We start from the raw sequence: 20,471 nt of genomic DNA, 5'->3' as shown, positions 1-20,471 counted from the left end.
CAGGCAGACAAGGACAGGCATACACGGTAACAGTGAATGCATGCAGGGGGCCTATGGCATCCAAGGTCCTTGACTCATATCCCTGATAGATCCACCTGATATCCTGCATTGTTGGGGCTATTTTCACTCACCGCATTTCACACATCAGAAAACTAAGGCACAAAAAGATAAGTCAGGAACTCAAGATAAGGGTGGGATTTGGGTCGAGCTGAGCACGTAAGGGTCCATGTGCCTGATACACATGTCATACCCACACACATATATTCCCCCAACACACAGGCATGCCCACACAGCCAGTCCCAAGCCTAGAGGGAAGAACAGGACTTTCTGGCCCCTACCCGCTGGGTCTGCCTTACCAAGCAGGTACAGCGGGCCCAGGGCAGCTGACAGCAGTAGGAGCCCTTAAAAATGGCATTATTTCAGCACTGGCTGGTGTGGCTCATTAGATTGAGTGCCACCCTACCAACCAAAGGGTCCCCAGTTTGATTTCCAGACTAGGGGACGTGCCAGGATTGCAGGCCAGGTGCCAAGTAGGGAGAGCCTGAGAGGCAACCACACACTGGTGTTTCTCTCCCTTTCTTTTTACTTCCCTTATCCTCCCTCTAAAAATAAACATATAACATTTTTAAATAAAAAAAGAATATATCATCATTTCTTAAATGGAAATCTAATGCAGCTTGGACTGTTTTTGTCCTTACAGCAATACAGTCACTACTCCAAGTTTACTTTATTTAAAAGGAGGCCATGAAGGCACAGTGGTCCTGGAAATACCATGTACACGGGGCTGGTGATCCCTGAACCCAGACTGGCCCTAGATATGGGGCTGCAGAGCCAGGGGTGGCCGCTGCTCCTGTTCCTCCCCCTCCTCCTAGGTCCAAGCGCTCTGCCATTTCCTGCCATCCATTGTTCTAAGGAGAAACAAAGATTTCCCACTGTGGGGTGTTTAGTATGGGTGTTTTGTTACCTGGATGCCTGGGTGGGGAGTTGGGTGATTCACTTAACAGTCTCTGAGCCTGTTTCCCATTTTGCAGATGGTGAGGGTCGCTACCTCAGAGTAACTGTGAGGCCTGTAAAATGCTCAGAAAGGTACCCTGAGCACGCAACACACCCTCCCTGAACAAAGTCCACCCTGGTCAGCATTAGGTAGGTTCTCTGACCCTGTTCACCCCAAACCTGGCTACCACACAGGCCCTGCGCTGGGAGCTCTGAGGGCGGGAAGGAGATGGGATCGGTCGAGAACAGGCAGGCAGCTCCGCCAGGTCCGCTTGTCCAGGAGGGTCGTGGTCTCCACGCTCTCGGGAAGGCACCCCCGACGCACTCACTCACAAATGTCCGCAACGCCCAGAAACACAGACGCAGATGCACACAGACAGGGGAAGACTCGGGCAGGACAGACGCACCCCCACACGCACACAGACACACTCACACCCAGACACACAGGCGCACGGGAAGACAGATCGGGATGGTGCCTTCACACGGAGACACCGCTGACTGAAATTAAGGCAGACACGCACACACAGGAACAAAGAAGGACCCCGGAGAGACAAAGACCTGCAGCCGACACACACACACAAGAGCAAAGGCAAAACACAGGTGACCTCGCGCACACACCTGGTGACACACACCCGGTGACAAACGCGGACACACAGACCACCCGGAGATCTCAGCCCCACACATACACACACTCACAGCCACAGGCATTACCTTCACCCGTGCCACCACACCCAGAGCCGCGCTGAGTCTTCTAAAACCCCTGTCCAGTCCGAACTCAAACTCTCCACGCGGTTACCTCCCGAAAGAGAACGGCCGCCGCTGGGCACCCCGACCGCACTGCGCCTGCGCTGGCTTGCCTACTACATTTCCCAAACCACCGTGCGCCACCAGCCCGTCCTCTCTTTCCGGCTCCCCTCAGAGCGAGCTGTGTGAAGGGCCGCTAGTTCCAGTGGCGGACGCGAGGCTCCTTATCCCAGCAGACCCCGCGGCCCGACTTCAGGGAGACAGAATTAGTAGGGGACCTGGGGTGCAGGGCGAAGTAAGCGCAGTGTATCAGGGACCCGGAGGGAACTACAGAGAAGGACCGGACCCCTGGAGGAGTGGAGGAACAGTGACTGTGGGAGGAGAGCCAGAGAGGGGTTCAGAGAGGTATGCGGTGCGGGGGGTCGGGGGTACTGAGAGCGCAGCAACCTGGAGTAGAAATACACACAGGGAAATTGCGGAAAAGGCGGGGCGTGGGTGGAGGCGGGTAAGACGCTCTAGCCTGCCCTCCCCTGCACCCAGAAGTTCTCTCTGGCCTTGGGCCAGCTTGGGCGTGCTGACTTGCAGAAAATGTGTAAGGGTGCAGGGACGCCAGGTTCAAATGATCTTTTTTTTTTTTTTAAGATTTTATTTATTTATTTTCAGCGTGGGAAGGGAGGGAGATAGAGAGAAACATCACTGTGCGGTTGCTGGGGGTCATGGTCTGCAACCCAGGAATGTACCCTGGCTGGGAATCGAACCTGCGACATTTTGGTTCGCAGTCCGCGCCCTATCCACTGAGCTACGCCAGCCAGGGCGGTTCAAATTATCTTAAACATAAAGTATGTATCGGCTATTTGCCTTAGATGCCAGCTCCCTTTCAGCGCGTTACTTTTACGGAAGCAATGTAGGGGTTCTGCTGCCCATCGCCCTCCGATCGGAAAGCCCTACAGACAAAGGCTGATGAGAAAAAGGTTTTTCACTCAAATGCACTGTCGAGGAGAATGGCAGATATTTGTCTCAAAGCCCATCCCGTACAAAAAAGCTAGAAAACCCCACCGTCTTCAACCCAACCAGAACAGAAGGCAGAGTCTAGAGCTCCTGCTTCAAAGTACCATCTTGTGGGAACCGCAGCTGCCGCTGAGCAGTCACTCACTCGGACAGCTCAGCTTGTCCGTGGATGTGTCTGCTTTCATGCCTCGTCCCAGAACCTGCAGCCTCTGACGTTAGCCAGGTCTCTTCCAGGGCCACAAAGTCCCTCCAACTGGTAGGGTAGAACCATAGCCAGGTGGGCAAGAGACCAAACCCAGCCTGCGAACCAAAGGGTCAGTGGTATGATTCACAGTCTAGGGCACATGCCTGGGTTGCAGGCCAGCTCCACAGTAGGGGGCATGTGAAAGGCAAACACACGTGATGTTTCTCTCCCTCTATTCCTCCCTACCTTCTGTAAATAGAAATAAAATTTAGAAAAAAAAAGAAACAAAGAAACTTAGGGCAAAGGAATACCCACATAAAAATTCACCGCATGGGGAATGTTTACTGGGTAAATGAGCATCCATGATAAAGGAGATGAGAAATAACTCCTCCTCCTGCTATTGCTGGTTGGAATATGTGTGAGGTGGGGAGATGGACAAATGTTACTTCCTCTTAGAATTTCTCCATTATCATGTAAGACCAGCAAACCCCAGGGAACCTGTTCTGCTAGTGGATATCAGACATGGTGTGACCATTCCCCAGCCAGGAATCCAGGGGTCTGAAGAGTATGTGGCTTGCAACCTGATGGCTGGGTTCTTGTGGGGTATTTGTGCTCCCCGCCTCCAATGGTTGACACTCATAGTATGTGACAACAAGTAACTCACTCTTTTGCTCCTGACAACCGTTTTAAATGATGTTGGTGTCCCTGGATGGTGTGCTTCAGTGGACTGGAAGCCAACCTGTGAACTGAAAGGTTGCTCATTTGATTCCCAGTAAGGGCACATGCCTGAGTTTCCTGCCTTCTCACACATCAATATTTCCCTCCCTGTCCTTTTCCCTCCTGTTCCCTCTTTCTGAAAATAAAATTTTAGACAAAAATGATGCAGATTTGATTTCCTGGATTTTGTGGCGTAATAGATGAGACAAGACAAATTCAGATAGACTACCATGTCCTGTGGCAGAAAAGGAACTGCACAGCTTCTCTCTTCAGGGAGAGCACCTTGGAGCACCTCAGCCACTCTCTCAAGAGGAGAGTGCCTTCACCCTTGCCTTCACAGGCTTTTATTGGGTTCAATTTCCACAGGAATATAGGGTGTATATCTAAAGCTCATCAATCATTATCAGGCAGAAATGACTAAACAATAGATAACATTCAAAGAACTCTGAAGGCTTATTCTGAGTCAGACTCAGATAGTTAAAGGGCCATAAATCTTTGGGGAACAAACTCACTTCCTGCTTGCACCCTTATCATTAAAATTGACGGGTATTAGCAAAGTAGGTTTCATAGGATTTTATGTATTCTTTCTTAGTCCTGATTCTCTAGAAAACCCAGCCTTACCAGCACAGGGCTGCACCCACCTCCAGCAAAGTTTCAGGCTTCAGTCAGGCAGGGGAACTAAGATGCCAAGAGATTAGGAGACTTCTTGCAGACAGAATGAGGACTCAGGCTAAGTCAAAGCTGAGGGTTGAGGGTCCATCACCCCCTTTTCCTATAGCCCTCCAAGTCCTTCCCTGAGGGCCCCTTTGTGACCATGCCTGTCTTAGGTCATCCCTCCTTTGAGGAATTATACCTGTCATTGCCTAACCAGTCATCCACCCTGGGAGATGCAGGATGGATGCAATCCCCCCAGCTGGCCCCTCCTGCTCCTGCCCTTGCCTTCTCCCTGTGGTCCAGTCTGGCTAGTTGTATCATTAACATGTACAAACATATTTAGCCCGTGCAACGAAGCTACTTTCCTGATGAGGGTGTGATAGAAACAGGGGAGCACACAGGATAGGAAAATGGGGAAATTGGACTGAGAGATCCTCAGCCTGAGGCCCTTTTAACCATAAACTGCAAAGGCAAGTCCAAAAGCATTCACTGAATGTCTCAGTGACCGCAAAAATGCCAACTGCAGCTGCCTTAGGTGGTGAATAATGACTTCTTTTCCTTTCATGCTTTTTCCTTCCTCACTGGAAGACATGTACTTGATTTTAGAGAGGGAGCAACCAAGAGAGAGAAATAGATGTGAGAGAAAAATCCATTTGTTGTGATCCACAATGTTTTGGTGTAAGGGACCATGCTCCATCTAAGTGAGCCACCTGGCCAGGGCTGACCAGGCTCACAACCCAAACATGTGCCCTGACCAAGAATTGAACTGGAAATCTTTCAGTTTGCTGGCTGATGTTCCATCCACTGAACCACAGCAGCCAGAGCAATGACAGTCTATATTTCCCAAAGAGTTAAATGAATAAAGTGTGATGCTTGTAAATGTAAAATATTACAATGATTCAACAAGGACAACTTACTACAGTGTAAATAAACTGAGTGAGCTGAATCCAGTTCATCTTTTGTCTGGGTGCAGCCCATGGTGTGCCCCGTTGAGTCACCCACGATCATGGAATCCTGTTGTGTTTAAAACTCAGTCATGGGCAGGGGATCTGTTCTTCCCTCCCGTGGGACATCAGCAGTGGCCCAAATGTGGCTGTTTCACCAACACTCCTGTAAGGATCACCTCACAAGTAGAAGAATCTGCTTCACTTTTTAACATTTTATTTGAGAAAGTGACACATTGATTTTTTTGTCCCACTCATCAAAGGACTCATTGTTTTTTTCTTGTAGGCACCTGACCAGTGATAGAACCTGCAACCTTGGCATACACAAGCAATGCTTCACTAACTGAGCCACCAGCAGGGCCCCACTTTCAGGCCAGGTGGGTAACCAGTGTGCTCTGTCTGTCCCATGGAGCACTTCAGTAGATTAGCAACTGTACAGAAGTGGGAGACAGTCTAAGTATTGATCACCACCGGATCGTACCCTTTTGGTGAGCAGGGCACTAGGCTACAGCACCATCAGCAGCCATTCACAGAATCATCTCAAATACCAACCTGCACAAAATAGTTACTTGTTTCCCATTGATTAATAAAAGCTTTATGTATTGCTTTATTGTTAATAGAGCATCATTTTTATATCACTTGCTATTTATTATTGGTAATAGGTCACCATGAACATCAGTAACGAAATATTAAGTAAAACATGACCTAGACTGTGGGTGAGGCATAGATTAGGTAATGCCTCTGCCTGACTGAAGGTACTTTATTTTCTCAGGATGCTGTCATATGAGAGGATTTTTCTCCTGTAACTTAAATGGCCCTCTGGGGAGGGGGCAAAAGTTTGGGTTTCAGCAGAACAGGCACTTTCTCCATCTCTCCTACTGAAGGGCTGGGCACGGACAATGGGTCTCACCATTCCCAACACAGGAATGTCAGGCTGGGAGGGATAGGTGGACATAGACCTGGGCAGGCTTGCTAGGTTCTGTAGGGAACGACTTCACTAGATGTGGAAATGTGGCCCAGCAACCACATGGAGAACCAGTCAGGGATGAGTCAACATACAAGACCACACCCATGAAGAAGTTCTCCCATGGAAAATTAGGCCTGCATTATACCTAGGCTGTTTTGTGACTTCCTCTTGCTAAAATTCTCACCCTGATTTCAGACAGCAAGCCCTTACTGCATATCTTTAAAGTAACTTCCTGGAGTCTGTGCAAATTCTCCCAAGGATTACAGTGTAAACAGACGTGTTACTCTTTATCATTCCCTTCCATTTGCAACATTTTCCAATGACTGAATTTACAAGTTTGGGTCCTAGCAGCCCTTCGGTACCCCATTGTCTTAATCCTTATTTGTTGTTTATGACATATAAATACACACACATATATACACACATGTATATATATATATATATACACACACACGTATATATGATTTTCTTAAGATCACATTCAGAAACAGCAAATAGCAGGTTTGACAGGCTTGAGAGCTTTGATTCAATTCAAAAACAAAAAAAAAGGGAGGTGTTGGAAACTGCCCTACCTGGTTTCAGGAGCTATAACCCCCAGCACCTCCGACCCCTCCTCCATGGCTAAGGTTGAGTGACCTACCTTTGGACCATAAGCCACTAATGAGACAAAGCTTATCTCCCTGGCAGGAGCACTGCTTGTACTCCTTTTTCCATTACTGATCCCCAATGCTTGATCAGTTAACCAATGATGGTTAAGATTCCCCAAGGGGGGAATGACCTGAAAGGCATAACCACATGGAGGCCCAAGGGAAGGACTTGGGAGACTACAGCAAAGGCAGGTAATGGACCCTCGCCCCTTGGCTTTGAACAAAGCCAGAGTCCTCATTCTGTCTTCAAGTAGTCTCCTAATCTCTTGGCTGCCTTGCTTCTTCTCCCTGACTTAATCCTGAAACACAGAGGGCCACGAAGCCCTCTGCTGGAAAGGGCAGGTTTCCCCAGATGATCAGGCCTGAGAAAGAACACATAAACTCCTGTGAAACCTGCTTTGCTAAGAATGACCTTAATTAAATGATAAAGACCCAAGCAGGAAATGAATTTGTTTTCTCAAATTTTGTAGCCCTTGAGCTAACAGATCCTGACTCAGAATAAGGCCTCAAAATTCTTTATATGCAATCTACTGTTTGCTCCTTACTGCATGACAATGATTAATGAACCTTACCTGTATTCCTGTGCAAATTGAAACCCAATAAAAACCCGTGAAGGAATGGATCTGTGCACTCTCCTCTTGAGAGTTGCCAGGCCCTTCCGAGGCACCCTCCCCTTGAGAGGTAGCCCTGCTGTCCCTTTTCCTCCACAGGACACAGTAGTTCATGTGAATGTCTCATTTCATCCATGATGCGTACACTGTGCACCAGTGTGTGCATCAGGGTTCCTGGGGTTTCGGTGGGGTATTTGGATCCCCTCCCTTAAAGTGTTCACACTCAATTTGACAGGACAACCTGTACGTGTACCTTTTGCATATGATTGTTTAAAATGACATTGGTCTCCCTTAACGTAAAGTTCTATTTTTAAAAAACTTACACAGCCCTGTGAGATACTATGGCATCTCTTACAATTATTGTTAGTTCCCATGCTGAAAAAAAAATTTCCTTGCCCTCATAAAATACCTGGCACCTTCTACTGTTGGAAGGATACTGGGGGATGGGTATGGGGTTAATGAGGACAGCCACACATGTGATCACCTGACCCTTAGACAAGATCCAGGCACGTGTCACAAAGTGACAATGACCCCATGGAGCCTACCTCCACATCTTCCTTTCTTCCCTCCACTCTGCTATACAGGAGACAGAGACCAGACACGGAATGTGTTATCCAGGCTCCTACAAATTTACTTGATCTGGGTCTGGAGCCACAGGACCCCTGGCCACATTCCAGATACGAGACCTCTAAGGGGGCTAGCTTTGCACCTGGCCCTGTGGATGCTGGGGAATCAAGGGTGAGAATGTCTTGGTGTGTCCTCAACACCCATATTTCTAAGACAGGTCTGATCAGGACTTCTCTTGCTTCCTACCTGTGGGCTCCAATATCAAGTCTGGCACTGGCCCATGAGCTCAGGACCTAGCTAGTCGGGGTGGATTCGAAAACCCCCCAATCCCTTGCTTTGTGCCACATGAGGTAGAAATTCCTGCTGAAGGTTTTCCTGCACTTGCCACTCTGGTAGTAGGGCTTGTCTGCCACAGAAACCACTTGGTGGGTGGGGAGCAAAATGTTCCAGATGAAGGTTTTGCCGCAATTCTCCAAGGTGGGGCTAGTCAGATGATTTTGTAGAGATAAGCATGTCATGAAGTCCTTCTGGCAGATGGAGCCCTGGCAGGGGACTCCCCTGTATGCACTGGTCTGTGCTTCCTGAACGTGGAGTTCTTGCTCAAGTCTGTACTAGCCTAACATGTATGCCTTCTCCTGAGGGTACATTGTTTTTTCCCTAGGTTTTTAAGAAAAATTACTTACTTTTAGAAAGAGGAAGGAAGAAAGAGAGGGAAGGAAATGGCAATGTGTGGTTGCTTCAGGAGCATCCCCCTACTGTGGACCTGGCCTAAACCCAGGCATGTGCCCTGACTGGGAATTGGACCAGAGACCCTTTGATTCACAGTCCAGCACTCAGTCCAAAGCCACACCAGCCAGGGATGAAATCTGCATTCTTTGATGCTCAGTGAGGTTCCTGTTCTGGCAACAAGCCTTGCCACAATCCCTGCATATGTACTGCTTCTACCTAGTGTGCATCTCATGATGCTCGATGAGGCACCTATTCTCTCTGAAGGCCTGGCTGGAATCCTTGCCCACATACGGTGTTTGCCCAATGTGTGTCCTCTGATGCTCAAGGAGGCTCTTCTTCACTCTAAATGACTTGCCGCACTCCCCACATAGGTATGGCATCTCCCCTGTGTGCGTCCTTTGATGCACAAGGACACTGGATTTCTGACTGAAGGCCTTGCCACAGTCACCACACACATATGGCTTCTCTCCAGTGTGCGTCCTCTGATGCACAATGAAGCCAGATTTCTGGCTGAAGGCCTTGCCACAGTCCCCACAGGAGTGCAGCTTCTCCCCGGTGTGCGTCCTCTGATGCCGGATGAGCTGACTTTTCGTGCTGAAGGCCTTTCCACACTCACTGCACACAAAGGGCTTCTCCCCTGTGTGCGTCCTCTGATGCACAATGAGCATCCATTTCTGGCTGAAGGCTTTGCCACAGTCTCCACATGAGTGCAGCTTCTCCCCCATGTGCATCCTCTTATGCTCCATGAGGCGCCTATTCTCTCTGAAAGCCTTGCCGCACTCCCCACACACATACGGCTTCTCCCCTGTGTGGGTCCTCTGATGCACAATGAGACTCCATTTGTGGATGAAGGCTTTGCCACATTCTCCACATGAATGCAGCTTCTCCCCAGTGTGTGTCTTCTCATGGAGGACAAGGCACCTTTTGTTGCTGAAGGCCTTCCCACATTTCCTGCAAATGTATGGCTTTTCCCCAGTGTGTGTCCTGTGATGATCGATGAGGCGCCTCTTCTCTCTGAAGGCCCTGCCACAGTCACTGCACACGTAAGGCTTCTCCCCTGTGTGCATCCTCTCATGCTCGATGCGGCGCCTATTCTCTCTAAAGGCTTTCCCACAGTCCCCACACACATAAGGCTTCTCCCCTGTATGCGTCCTTTGATGCACAATGAGACTCCTCTTGTGGATGAAGGCTTTGCCACAGTCGCTGCACAAGTGTATCTTCTCCCCGGTATGTGTTTTCTCATGAAGGACGAGATACCTTTTCTTGCTAAAGGCCTTGTCACAGTACCCACATGTGTATGGCTTTTCCCCAGTGTGCATCCTCTCATGCTGAATAAGGATCCAATTGTCTCTGAAGGTCTTGCCACAGTCCTTGCACACATGTGGCTTCTCGCCAGTGTGTGTTCTCTGGTGTAAGGTGATATAACCCTTCTTGCTGAAGGATTTGCCACAGTCCTCGCACACGTAAGGTTTCTCCCCAGTGTGCATCTTGTGATGCATGTAGAAGCTCGATTTATGGCTGAAGGCTTTGCCACAGTCCCCACACATGTACGGCTTCTCCCCAGTATGTATCTTCTGATGCTCAATGAGGCGCCTATTCTCTCTGAAGGCCTTGCCACAATCTCCACACGAGTAAGGCTTTTCCCTGATGTGCGTCCTCTGATGTACATTGAGGGCTGATTTATGGCTGAAAGCTTTTCCACAGTCTCCGCACACATATGGCTTCTCCCCAGTGTGCGTTCTCTTATGTAGGATGATGTTTCCCTTCTGGCTGAAGGACTTGCCACAGTCCACACACATGTAAGGTTTCTCCCCAGTGTGCGTCCTCTGGTGTAGAATGCTCTTATCCTTCCGGCTGAAGGCCTTACCACAGTCCCCACACACATACCGCTTCTCTAAGGAATGGTTTTGTTGGTGCTTCCACAGGGATGACTTTGAACTGAAAGTCTTGCTACAGTGTCTGCACTTATATGTCTTCTTCTCTGCACAAAGTTGGGAGGGAGGACTGGGGCTTGAAGTACCTGAGTTCTTCCCACACATGCTGAAACAGTGCATCCCTGGCCCTCTCGGTCCTTCCAATCTTGGTGGGGCTGGCATATGGCTCTGGTGGATGTATGTCTTAAATTCACAACACTCAGGAGCTAACACTTGGGACATGTCCAAAGGCCCTACACAGGCCCCTGTGTTTCTGTGTTGCTTCCCCACCCTGTCACCCTGCATCTCTGCTTTTTCACAGGAGTAACCCTGGGCACCATTCTTCATGAGTCCTTCTACCACCATTGCAATGGATGGTCTGTCTTCCCAAGACTCCTTCTCTGGGTCCACTTCATTCATGTTCTGTTCAGTCTCCAAGCCTAAGGGGAGGGGGAAAGAGATGAGGACACACATGTAGTTAACCACGCTGGGAGGGAGGATCTTCCCAAGACATGACAAGGCACATCCTGACAGCAGAGGACAGCCTGTAGTGGGTACACAGGAAGTAGGGAAGCCGTGATATGAGATAGTCAGTTGTAAGGATGTGAAAACAGAGCAAGAAAGGCCTGATGGAGAGTGGGTACAAAGGCAGCCACCACAGCTCAGAGCTGCAAATAAAGATCCAGAAAAGAAAAAGGAAGAAAAGTGCAAGGAAGAGCACATCAAAGGATCTCACACACCCAGAGAGGCATTCACTGAACCTGGCTCCGTGCTTCCAAGCCTCCTTGTGTACATCCCCAGACAGCTGTGCTTCTCAAAGCATTGCCTACTATTACTAATGATAAAATAAGAGCTCATTCTCATGTAGTTGTGCTGGATGTCCTCTGCCTTCCCACTTGCCAGTGGAGCTCCCACAAGTCCACACTGCCCATGAGTGGCCCGGCCCTTGGGCTGGTTCCTCACCCCTCCACTTAGTACACTAATCCTTCCCTGCAGACCACACCGACTCCAAGTCTGTTATACCTTGTCCCATTTATTCTTCAGTCTCCGTTTCCAGAAAAGGTGACTATCCTGAGGTACAGACTCTGCATATGCACTTAGAGGTTCATTCAAACATTTAAAAACTGTGAGATCTTACACATAAATCTCAGTGAAAAAGGGAAGATCCTGTCACATGTAGCCGTCCTTCCTAGGAGGTAACAAAGAAAGCAGGAATGGTAAGCAGCTGTCTCCCTACCCATATTAAAACCCTCACTGGCCACACAAAACATGAGATTCAGACCCTTCCCTCGAGTCTACAAGCTGAAACAATCGCAATGTTTATCATCAAGTGAAAGGATAAACACATGGTGACCCATCCCAGAAGTAAAATATTACTATACAATAAAAAGAAGTCAGCTATTGTCCTGGATGCCTAGCTCAGCTGGTTAGAGTCATCAAGTCCACCAAACACAGTGGGTTGGATCTAAGTACACGGTTTGTACAGGAGGGAGTGGATTGATTTTTCTCACACACAATCCTTCTTTGTTTCAAATCAGTAGAAAAAAGTAAGATAAAAAATGAAGGGAATGACTCATACATACAGTTGACGATGAGTGAACCTCAACCAAATGATATGAAGTGTGAGAAATAGGATTAAAAATTTAAAAGTGTGTCATATAATTCCACATATATAAAATTCTAGAATAGAGAAACTAAACCACTATGGTCACGTGAAGGATGAGGCATGGACAAAAAGAAAAAAAAACTTTGGGGGCTAATGGATGTTTCTTCATCACAATGATGATTTCTGGGTCTTTACAAATGTCAAAATGTGTCCAATCATTTGCTTTAACTATGTGCAGTTAATACTAGGTCAGTTAAACAACCAGAAAATCTGGTAAAGAAATGGCACTGTACACTAAGTCAGAAAGTTAGTGTTTTTCCTTAAGAATGTTATATAGGGCCCTGGCGGGCGTAGCTCAGTGGATTGAGCATGGGTTGCAAACCAAAGCATCACAGGTTCGATTCCCAGTTAGGGCACATGCCTGGGTGGCAGGCCATGGCCCCCAGCAACCACACATTGATGTTTCTCTCTCTGTCTCTTTCTCCCCCCCTTCCCTCTCTAAAATAAATAAATAAAATCTTAAAAAAAAAAAAACAACGACTATTATACAGGGATATCTTTCTTGTCAGTGAAGACAAAAAGTGCTCATGTTTTTGATCAGTTTTCTGATTTCCATCATATTTCTACATCATGTTTTATTCTATTAGTCTCTTGGTGAATATCTAGGTCATTTGTCTTCATTTTTCTTCCTATGAAAAATCAGGGAAATTTCTATTAAGATGGAGCCGGATGTAAACACACTTCACCTCTTGCAACAACTACAGAAAAAGTTACAACTAGACCATAAAATATGTCACACAGAATTGTTAGAGAATGGAGTGGTATTGATATCTGACAACCATTGACGTACAGAACCCATATTGTTCCAGAAGCTTAGGAGAGGCAGAGTGACAGACATGAACGCAGAAGAGCAGAGATGTGGCATGGCAAGGACAGGTGGCAAAAAGAGTGGTCGCACATACCTGTGTGGAGGATAAAAATTGGGAGAGATACCTCAGGAATGAAGAATCCCACCCCCAGACCTGACCATACAGCCTACTGTTCCAGGCCAGGAAGGTACACCCCCATAACTTCTGGCTGTTAATATCAGCAGGGGTTGGGGTGGAAGAAGATGCTGCCAGATTTTCGGGAGACTCCTCTAAAAGGCTCCCCACAGACTTAGGACTTCTCAGCCCCACCCACTGTGGGATCAGCACCAGGGCAACAGCTGGAAGGGCACCAGTGGTATAAGTGTCTGGAAACAGGGCGAGTACCTGGAGACAGCTTCTTCCCCAACAAACCTCCAGAAGCCAAGTAGGAGCATAATCCCCTCTCTGAGCCCTTCCCTGACACACAGCTAAAAAGTGGTGACCCTAACCCTGGCAACTACCTAAGGCTCTGCCCCACACAATTTACATGTGCCTCTTCTACAACAGGCCAACAACTCACACAGGGAGTCAAAGGAGCTCTACCTAATACACAGAAACAGACACAGGGAGGCTGCCAAATTCAGGACACAAAGAAACATGCCCCAAACCAAAGAACAGAACAAAACCACAGGAAAAGAACTAAACGAAATGGAGACAGTCAACCTGTCAGATGCAGAGTTCAAAAACTGGGTATCAGGATGCTCAAAACTCATCAGTTACAGAAACAGAATAAAAAAACACCCAGGAAGAAATGAAGGATACAACAAGTGAAATAAATAGAAATCAACAGGGAAAAAACACTGCAGGGGATGAAGCTGAGATTCAATTCAAGGATTTGGAACATAAGGAAGGATATAAAAAAATAAGCATTTAACCAAAGCAGTGTGAAGAAAAAAGATTTTGAAAATATCAGGATAGAATAAATAGCCCCGGCACATATCCAAATGTACCAATATCCGAACTGCTGCCAAAAGGACAACAGGAAGACCAAGAAATTGAACACTTATCTGAAAAAACAATCAAAGGAAACTTCTATAATATGGTGAAAGAAATAGACACAGAAGTCCAGGAAGCACAGAGGCACCCAAAAACGTGGACCCAAACAGGACCACACCAACACACATCACAATTATAACACTAAAGTTTACAGACACAGAGAATCTTAAAGCAGCAAGAAAAAAGCAGAGGGTTAACTTACAAAGGAGTTCTCATAGGACTGTCAGATGACTTTTCAGAAGAAACATTACAGGCAAGAAGGGACTGAGAAGTATTCAAAATGATGAAAAGTAAGGTCCTACAACCTACTACACTCTAGCCATCAAAGCTATTATTTAAAATGAAAGTGCAGAGAAACTGCTTCCAGACAAGATAAAGCTAAAGGAGTTCATCACCACCAAGCCATTATTAAGTGAAACGTGAAAACGACTTAAGAAGTAGATCAAACCTATGAATATTAATATGCAACAAATTCACAGCTATCAACTGAATGTAAAGCCAAACTAAGCAAACAACCAGGAGAGAAACAGAATCACAGATAATGAGATCATTCCGAGGGTTATCAGCTGGAGGGATAGGAGGGGAAGGAGGGAGTTATGCCAGAAAAGGTGTAGGGCTTAAGCAGCATAAATTTGTAGGTAAAAAACAGACAGCACAATGTCAACAACAGTATAGGATATTGAGAAGCTAAGAAACTTACATGCATGACCCATGCACATAAACTAAGGCAGGCAGGAGACTGCTAGAGGTAAGGGGGCTGACGGGGACAAGAAGACAAAGGAGAAAACATTGGGACAAACATAATATCATAGTCAATAAAATATACTTAAAAAAGACACGTAAAATTAAACTGATATGATCCTATTAGCCAATGTTACCAGAATAAATTTAACTTAAAAAAAAAAAGGTGATGTCAGCCCCTTTTTACAGCATTCAAAACAATAACTCAAACTGGGAAAAAGACGTAAAGAAAGACAAAATTCTGAAAGTTGTAGATAAAATTGGGCAATAGTCCTTCAGATGTGATACCAAAAACGCAAGGAACAACAAAATAAGTAAATCGGACCCATCTACATTAAAAACATGTGTGTTCCAAATGATGCCATTGAGAAAGAGAAAAGAGTACCCAGAGGATAAGAGAAATAGTTGTAAAGCACATACCTCAAAAAGGTCTTAGAGCAAAAATTAACAACAAAAGACTATGTAAGGAAATTTCAAAGTTGAATGATAAGGAACCAAACATCCCAACTACAAAAAAAAAAGTCAAAAGACTTGAACTAGACACTTCACCAAAGAGAATATACCAACGAGAAATAAGCAGCTGCAAAGCTGGGTTTTGGTAAGACTGCACACTCATTAGAAAGGCTAAAATGAGAAAGTCTGAGGATGTTCACTTCTGACAAACACAGGGAGCAATGCAACACCCAGCACTTGCTGGTTGGAATGAAAAATGAAGCAACTGCTTTGGAAAAACTTCGACAGATTCTGCAAGATAAATATACACCTATGTATAAGTCAACCTTTCCAAACAGAAAGGACATCATGTCTCTACAGAAGGACATCCATCCAGCCCTGGCTGGTGTAGCTCTTTGGATAGAGCACGGGCCGGTGAACCCAAGGGTCACTGTATCAATTCCCCAGTCAGAGCACATGCCAGGGTTGCAGGGCAGGTCCCCAGCTGGGGACCATGTGAGAGGCAACCACACATTGATGTTTCTCTCCCTCTCTTTCTCCCTCCCTTCCCCTCTTCTCTAAATATAAATAAGTACAATTAAAACAAACAAAAAAAGACAGGCACCCAGATGTGGAAACAATCCAAATGTTTGTCATCAAGTCAGTGGATGTTTCAAGTCACAAGGTGTTTCATCCATGAAGCAGAGTATTGCTCAGCAATACAAAGAGTGTGCTTTGCCCTGGTTATGTGACTCAGGTGGTGGGAGTGTCATCACAGGCACCAAAAGGCTGCTGTTTTGATCCCCAATATAAGCCTGTATAGGAGGCAACAGATTGAAATTTCTGTCTCTCAAATCAGTGAAGATATCATCGGGTGATGACTTTAAAAAATGTATAGAAAATAAAGGGAACTATTCATACATATGGATAATGTGGGTAAACTGCAAGAAATGATGCCAAGGGTAAGAACTCAGATAATTAAAAAGAGGCCCCAGCTGCTGTGGCTCAGGGGCTTGAGAGCTGGCCTGTGAATCAAAGGTTTTCAAGTTTGATTCCCACTCAGGGCACATGCCTAAGTTGCGGGGCAGGTCCCCAGTTGGGGACCATGTGAGAGGCAATCACACATTGATGTTTCTCTCCCTCTCTCTCCCCCTTCCCCTCTCATTACAAATAAATAAATAAAATCTTAAAAAAAAAGACTTCCTACAATATGATTACATAGATACAAAATTCTAGAACTGGTGTGCTACACCACAATGGTTGTGTGGGATGGAGGGGGGACAAAAGAAAACTATGTGGGCTAACGGACATGTCTGCATCTGTCCACCTTTTTTCTTTGTGTCATCATGAGGTGACAGGCACATGGTGAGTAATACTGCAAGGCTGTCCCCTTACCCAGTGAGATCAAGTTCCAGTAGATCTCCATCATCACATCCCTGTACAGGTCCTTCTGCTCAGGCTTCAACTGCTGCCACTCCTCCTGGGTGAAGTCCACAATCACATCCCTGAATGCCACCGACCCCCTATGAAAGGAAGCACACACAATTCATGGCAGGGCCTTCCTCACAGCGTTCAAGATACATGGCCAGAAGGGCTGAGAGATTAAGGAAGACACACAGGATGCATCTGATTGATGTCAACAATGTGCAGAGCTCTGAAGGGCCTGACTACTCACAGTCCTTGGTGCCTAAGTACACTGAAAGGGCAAATATTTATGCCCAGCCCTCATCAGATGGTGCAGTTGGTTGGAATAATGTCCTAGACACCAAATAATTGCAGGTTCTGTACCAGGTTGTGGCGCACGTGGGAGACACTAGTTCAAATTTCTCTCTCACATCGGTGTCTCTTTCCCTCCCTTTCTCTGCATATAACTCAAAGAACATATCCTCTAGAGATGACAAAAAAAAATACACTTGCCTCTAGACATGTATGTATACAAATTACTGATTTCAGAGAAAGAGATGTTGTTCGAATTCTTGATGATTTCAGTGGTTGCTTCTTGAAAGTGCCCTGACCGGGGATCAAACCCAACCTTGGTATATCAAAACAATTCTCTAACCAACTGAGCCACATCTGTACATTTTTTATTGTCAAGTTTCTTTCCATAGAAGGAAATTTAGGCAAAAATACAACAAATTTCCATCCACTAAAATAGCATGACAACAGCCAGGGGCATTCACTGGTCCCACCCATCAGGCGTCCTCCTCCCATCCCCCACTCCATTCTCCTGGGCATGTAGTGACCCCCTGCAGACTTCTGAAGGTCCCGCATCCAGCACTTCCCACCCCACCCCTCTGTGAGGACTCTATGACACTTCACTGAATATGTTTAAGTGGCCATATTCCAGGTCCCTAAAGGTGTCTCCTGAGATCCCTCAGGGTAGGACAGCTCACTCCTGAGCCATCCTGTCCCCTGCAGTTCAAAAACACCAGGGTTAGCCCTGACTGGTGTAGTTCAGGGGATTCAGCATGCAGATCAAAGGGTTGAGGTTCGATGCCCAGTCAGGGCACATGCCTCAGTTGCAGACCAGGTCCCCATCAGGGGGAGAGAAAGAGGCAACCACACACTGATGTTTCTCTCCCTCTCTTTCTCCTTCCCTTCCCCTCTCTCTAAAAATAAATAAAAATCTAAAGAAAGAAAAAAAGGAAGGAAGGAAAGAAGGAATGGAGGGAGAGAGGGAGGGAGGGAGGGAGGGAGAGAGAGAGAGAGCAGAAGGGAGGGAACCACCAGGGTCAGGATAGTACTCTCTCAACTAAGGGTGGACAAAACCCCACGAGACAAGGAGGCCTGTGGCCTGATGAGGTTTGGGGGGAGGGTGGGTAAAGGGTCATCCCTGCTCAGAAGCATGACCCTAAGGACCAAGGAGCCAGAGGGTGACATGACTTACCAGGGACCCCTTGGTTGGAAGCTGGGTGGACATCCTTCCAGCACCTATGGTGACCTGGGAACAGGCAGACTGTGCACAGAGAGAGAGAAAAAGGCACAGAAAGAGATCAGGTGGATGTGTGATTCACAATGCAGACATGACAAACAGACATGCTAGGAGACAGGCAGACAAGGACAGGCATACACGGTAACAGTGAATGCATGCAGGGGGCCTATGGCATCCAAGGTCTTTGACTCACATCCCTGATTTACCTGATATCCTGCATTGTTGGGGCTATTTTCACTCACCGCATTTCACACATCAGAAAACTAAGGCACAAAAAGATAAGTCAGGAACTCAAGAAGATAAGGGTGGGATTTGGGTCGAGCTGAGCCTGTAAGGGTCCATGTGCTTGGTGCACATGTCATACCCACACACATATATTCCCCCAACACACAGGCATGCCCACACAGCCAGTCCCAAGCCTAGAGGGAAGAACAGGACTTTCTGGCCCCTACCCGCTGGGTCTGCCTTACCAAGGAGGTACAGTGGGCCCAGGGCAGCTGACAGCAGTAGGAGCCCTTAAAAATGGCATTATTTCAGCACTGGCTGGTGTGGCTCATTAGACTGAGTGCCACCCTACCAACCAAAGGGTCCCCAGTTTGATTTCCAGACTAGGGGACGTGTCAGGATTGCAGGCCAGGTGCCAAGTAGGGAGAGCCTGAGAGGCAACCACACACTGGTGTTTCTCTCCCTTTCTTTTTACTTCCCTTATCCTCCCTCTAAAAATAAACATATAACATTTTTAAATAAAAAAAGAATATATCATCATTTCTTAAATGGAAATCTAATGCAGCCTGGACTGTTTTTGTCCTTACAGCAATACAATCACTACTCCAAGTTTACTTTATTTAAAAGGAGGCCATGAAGGCACAGTGGTCCTGGAAATACCATGTACACGGGGCTGGTGATCCCTGAACCCAGACTGGCCCTAGATATGGGGCTGCAGAGCCAGGGGTGGCTGCTGCTCCAGTTCCTCCCCCTCCTCCTGGGTCCAAGCTTTCTGCCATTTCCTGCCATCCATTGTTCTAAGGAGATACAAAGATTTCCCACTGTGGGGTGTTTAGTATGGGTGTTTTGTTACCTGGATGCCTGGGTGGGGAGTTGGGTGATTTACTTAACAGTCTCTGAGCCTGTTTCCCATTTTGCAGATGGTGAGGGTCCCTACCTCAGAGTAACTGTGAGGCCTGTAAAATGCTCAGATAGGTACCCTGAGCACACAACACACCCTCCCTGAACAAAGTCCACCCTGGTCAGCATTAGGTAGGTTCTCTGACCCTGTTCACCCCAAACCTGGCTACCACACAGGCCCTGCGCTGGGAGCTCTGAGGGCGGGAAGGAGATGGGATCGGGCGACAGCAGGCAGGCAGCTCCGCCAGGTCCGCTTGTCCAGGAGGGTCGTGGTCTCCACGCTCTCGGGAAGGCACCCCCGACGCACTCACTCACAAATGTCCGCAACGCCCAGAAACACAGACGCAGATGCACACAGACAGGGGAAGACTCGGGCAGGACAGACATCACCACCCCTCCAAAAACACACACAGGCGCACAGGAAGACACATTGGGATGGTGCCTTCACACGGAGACACCGCGGACTGAATTTAAGGCAGACACGAACACTCAGGAACAAAGAAGGACCCCGGAGAGACAAAGACCTGCAGCACACACACACACACACACACACACACACACACACACACAAGAGCAAAGGCAAAACACTGGTGACCTCGCGCACACACCTGGTGGCACACACCCGGTGACAAACACGGACGCACAAACAGACCGCCCAGGGGTCTCAGCCCCACACACACTCACAGCCATAAGCATTACCTTCACCCGTGCCACCACACCCAGACCCGGGCTCAGGCTCCTAAAGCCCCTGCCCAATCCGCGTTCAAATTCACCACGAGGTTACCTCACGAAGGAGAACAACCTCCGCTTGGAACCCGGACAGCACTGCGCCTGCGCGCAGACTGGCCTACTACATTTCCCAAACCGCCCTGCGCCACCAGCTAGTCCTCTTTTTCTGGCTTCCTACAGGGAGCGCGGTGGGGAGGGGCTGCAAGTCACCGGGGTGGATGCGAGGCTCTGTATCCCAGCTGACCCCGCGGCCCGCGGTCAGTGAGACAGAATTAGTGGGGGACCTGGGGCTGCAGGGCAAAGTAAGCGCAGTGTGAGCTGGAG

At 47.6% G+C, this 20,471-nt stretch overlaps 2 protein-coding genes across 2 annotated transcripts in view; both read right to left on the bottom strand.

Moving 5' to 3' along the window:
* The window catches only part of LOC123826781 (zinc finger protein 420-like), a 32,563-nt gene extending 30,421 nt beyond the window's left edge, over positions 1–2,142 (bottom strand). The window contains exon 1 of the mRNA XM_045850847.1: positions 1,705–2,142. The gene's annotated coding sequence lies outside the window, so the exon portion shown is untranslated. The remainder of the gene's footprint in view (positions 1–1,704) is intronic.
* A 2,918-nt stretch (positions 2,143–5,060) lies between these two features.
* Positions 5,061–20,250, bottom strand: LOC123826414 (zinc finger protein 260-like). Its single transcript, XM_045850406.1, has 4 exons — positions 20,203–20,250; positions 18,249–18,317; positions 16,757–16,883; positions 5,061–11,118 (listed from the first exon to the last, which is right to left on the bottom strand). Exons 2-4 carry the CDS (start codon positions 18,279–18,281, stop codon positions 8,978–8,980), a joined length of 2,301 nt encoding a protein of 766 aa, XP_045706362.1. The 5' UTR covers positions 18,282–18,317; positions 20,203–20,250; the 3' UTR covers positions 5,061–8,977.
* Positions 20,251–20,471: the final 221 nt, after the last annotated feature.

The sequence above is a fragment of the Phyllostomus hastatus genome, unplaced genomic scaffold (genome assembly GCF_019186645.2).
Source record: "Phyllostomus hastatus isolate PE091 unplaced genomic scaffold, TTU_PhHast_1.1 phas_contig_133, whole genome shotgun sequence".
In the NCBI taxonomy this organism is placed as follows: domain Eukaryota; kingdom Metazoa; phylum Chordata; class Mammalia; order Chiroptera; family Phyllostomidae; genus Phyllostomus; species Phyllostomus hastatus.
Note: the sequence above shows the minus strand (reverse complement) of the source record. Positions and strands in the feature narration are given on the sequence as shown.

What these genes read in the sequence shown, in the direction of transcription:
- LOC123826414 (XM_045850406.1), bottom strand. Translation starts at nt 18,281, where the DNA reads ATGTCCACCCAGCTTCCAACCAAGGGGTCCCTG. An exon ending in TTCCAACCAAGGGGTCCCTG is followed by an intron (nt 16,884 to 18,248) that starts GTAAGTCATGTC and finishes TCCTTTCATAGG; the next exon opens with GGGTCGGTGGCATTCAGGGA. An exon ending in CTGGAACTTGATCTCACTGG is followed by an intron (nt 11,119 to 16,756) that starts GTAAGGGGACAG and finishes CCCTCCCCTTAG; the next exon opens with GCTTGGAGACTGAACAGAAC.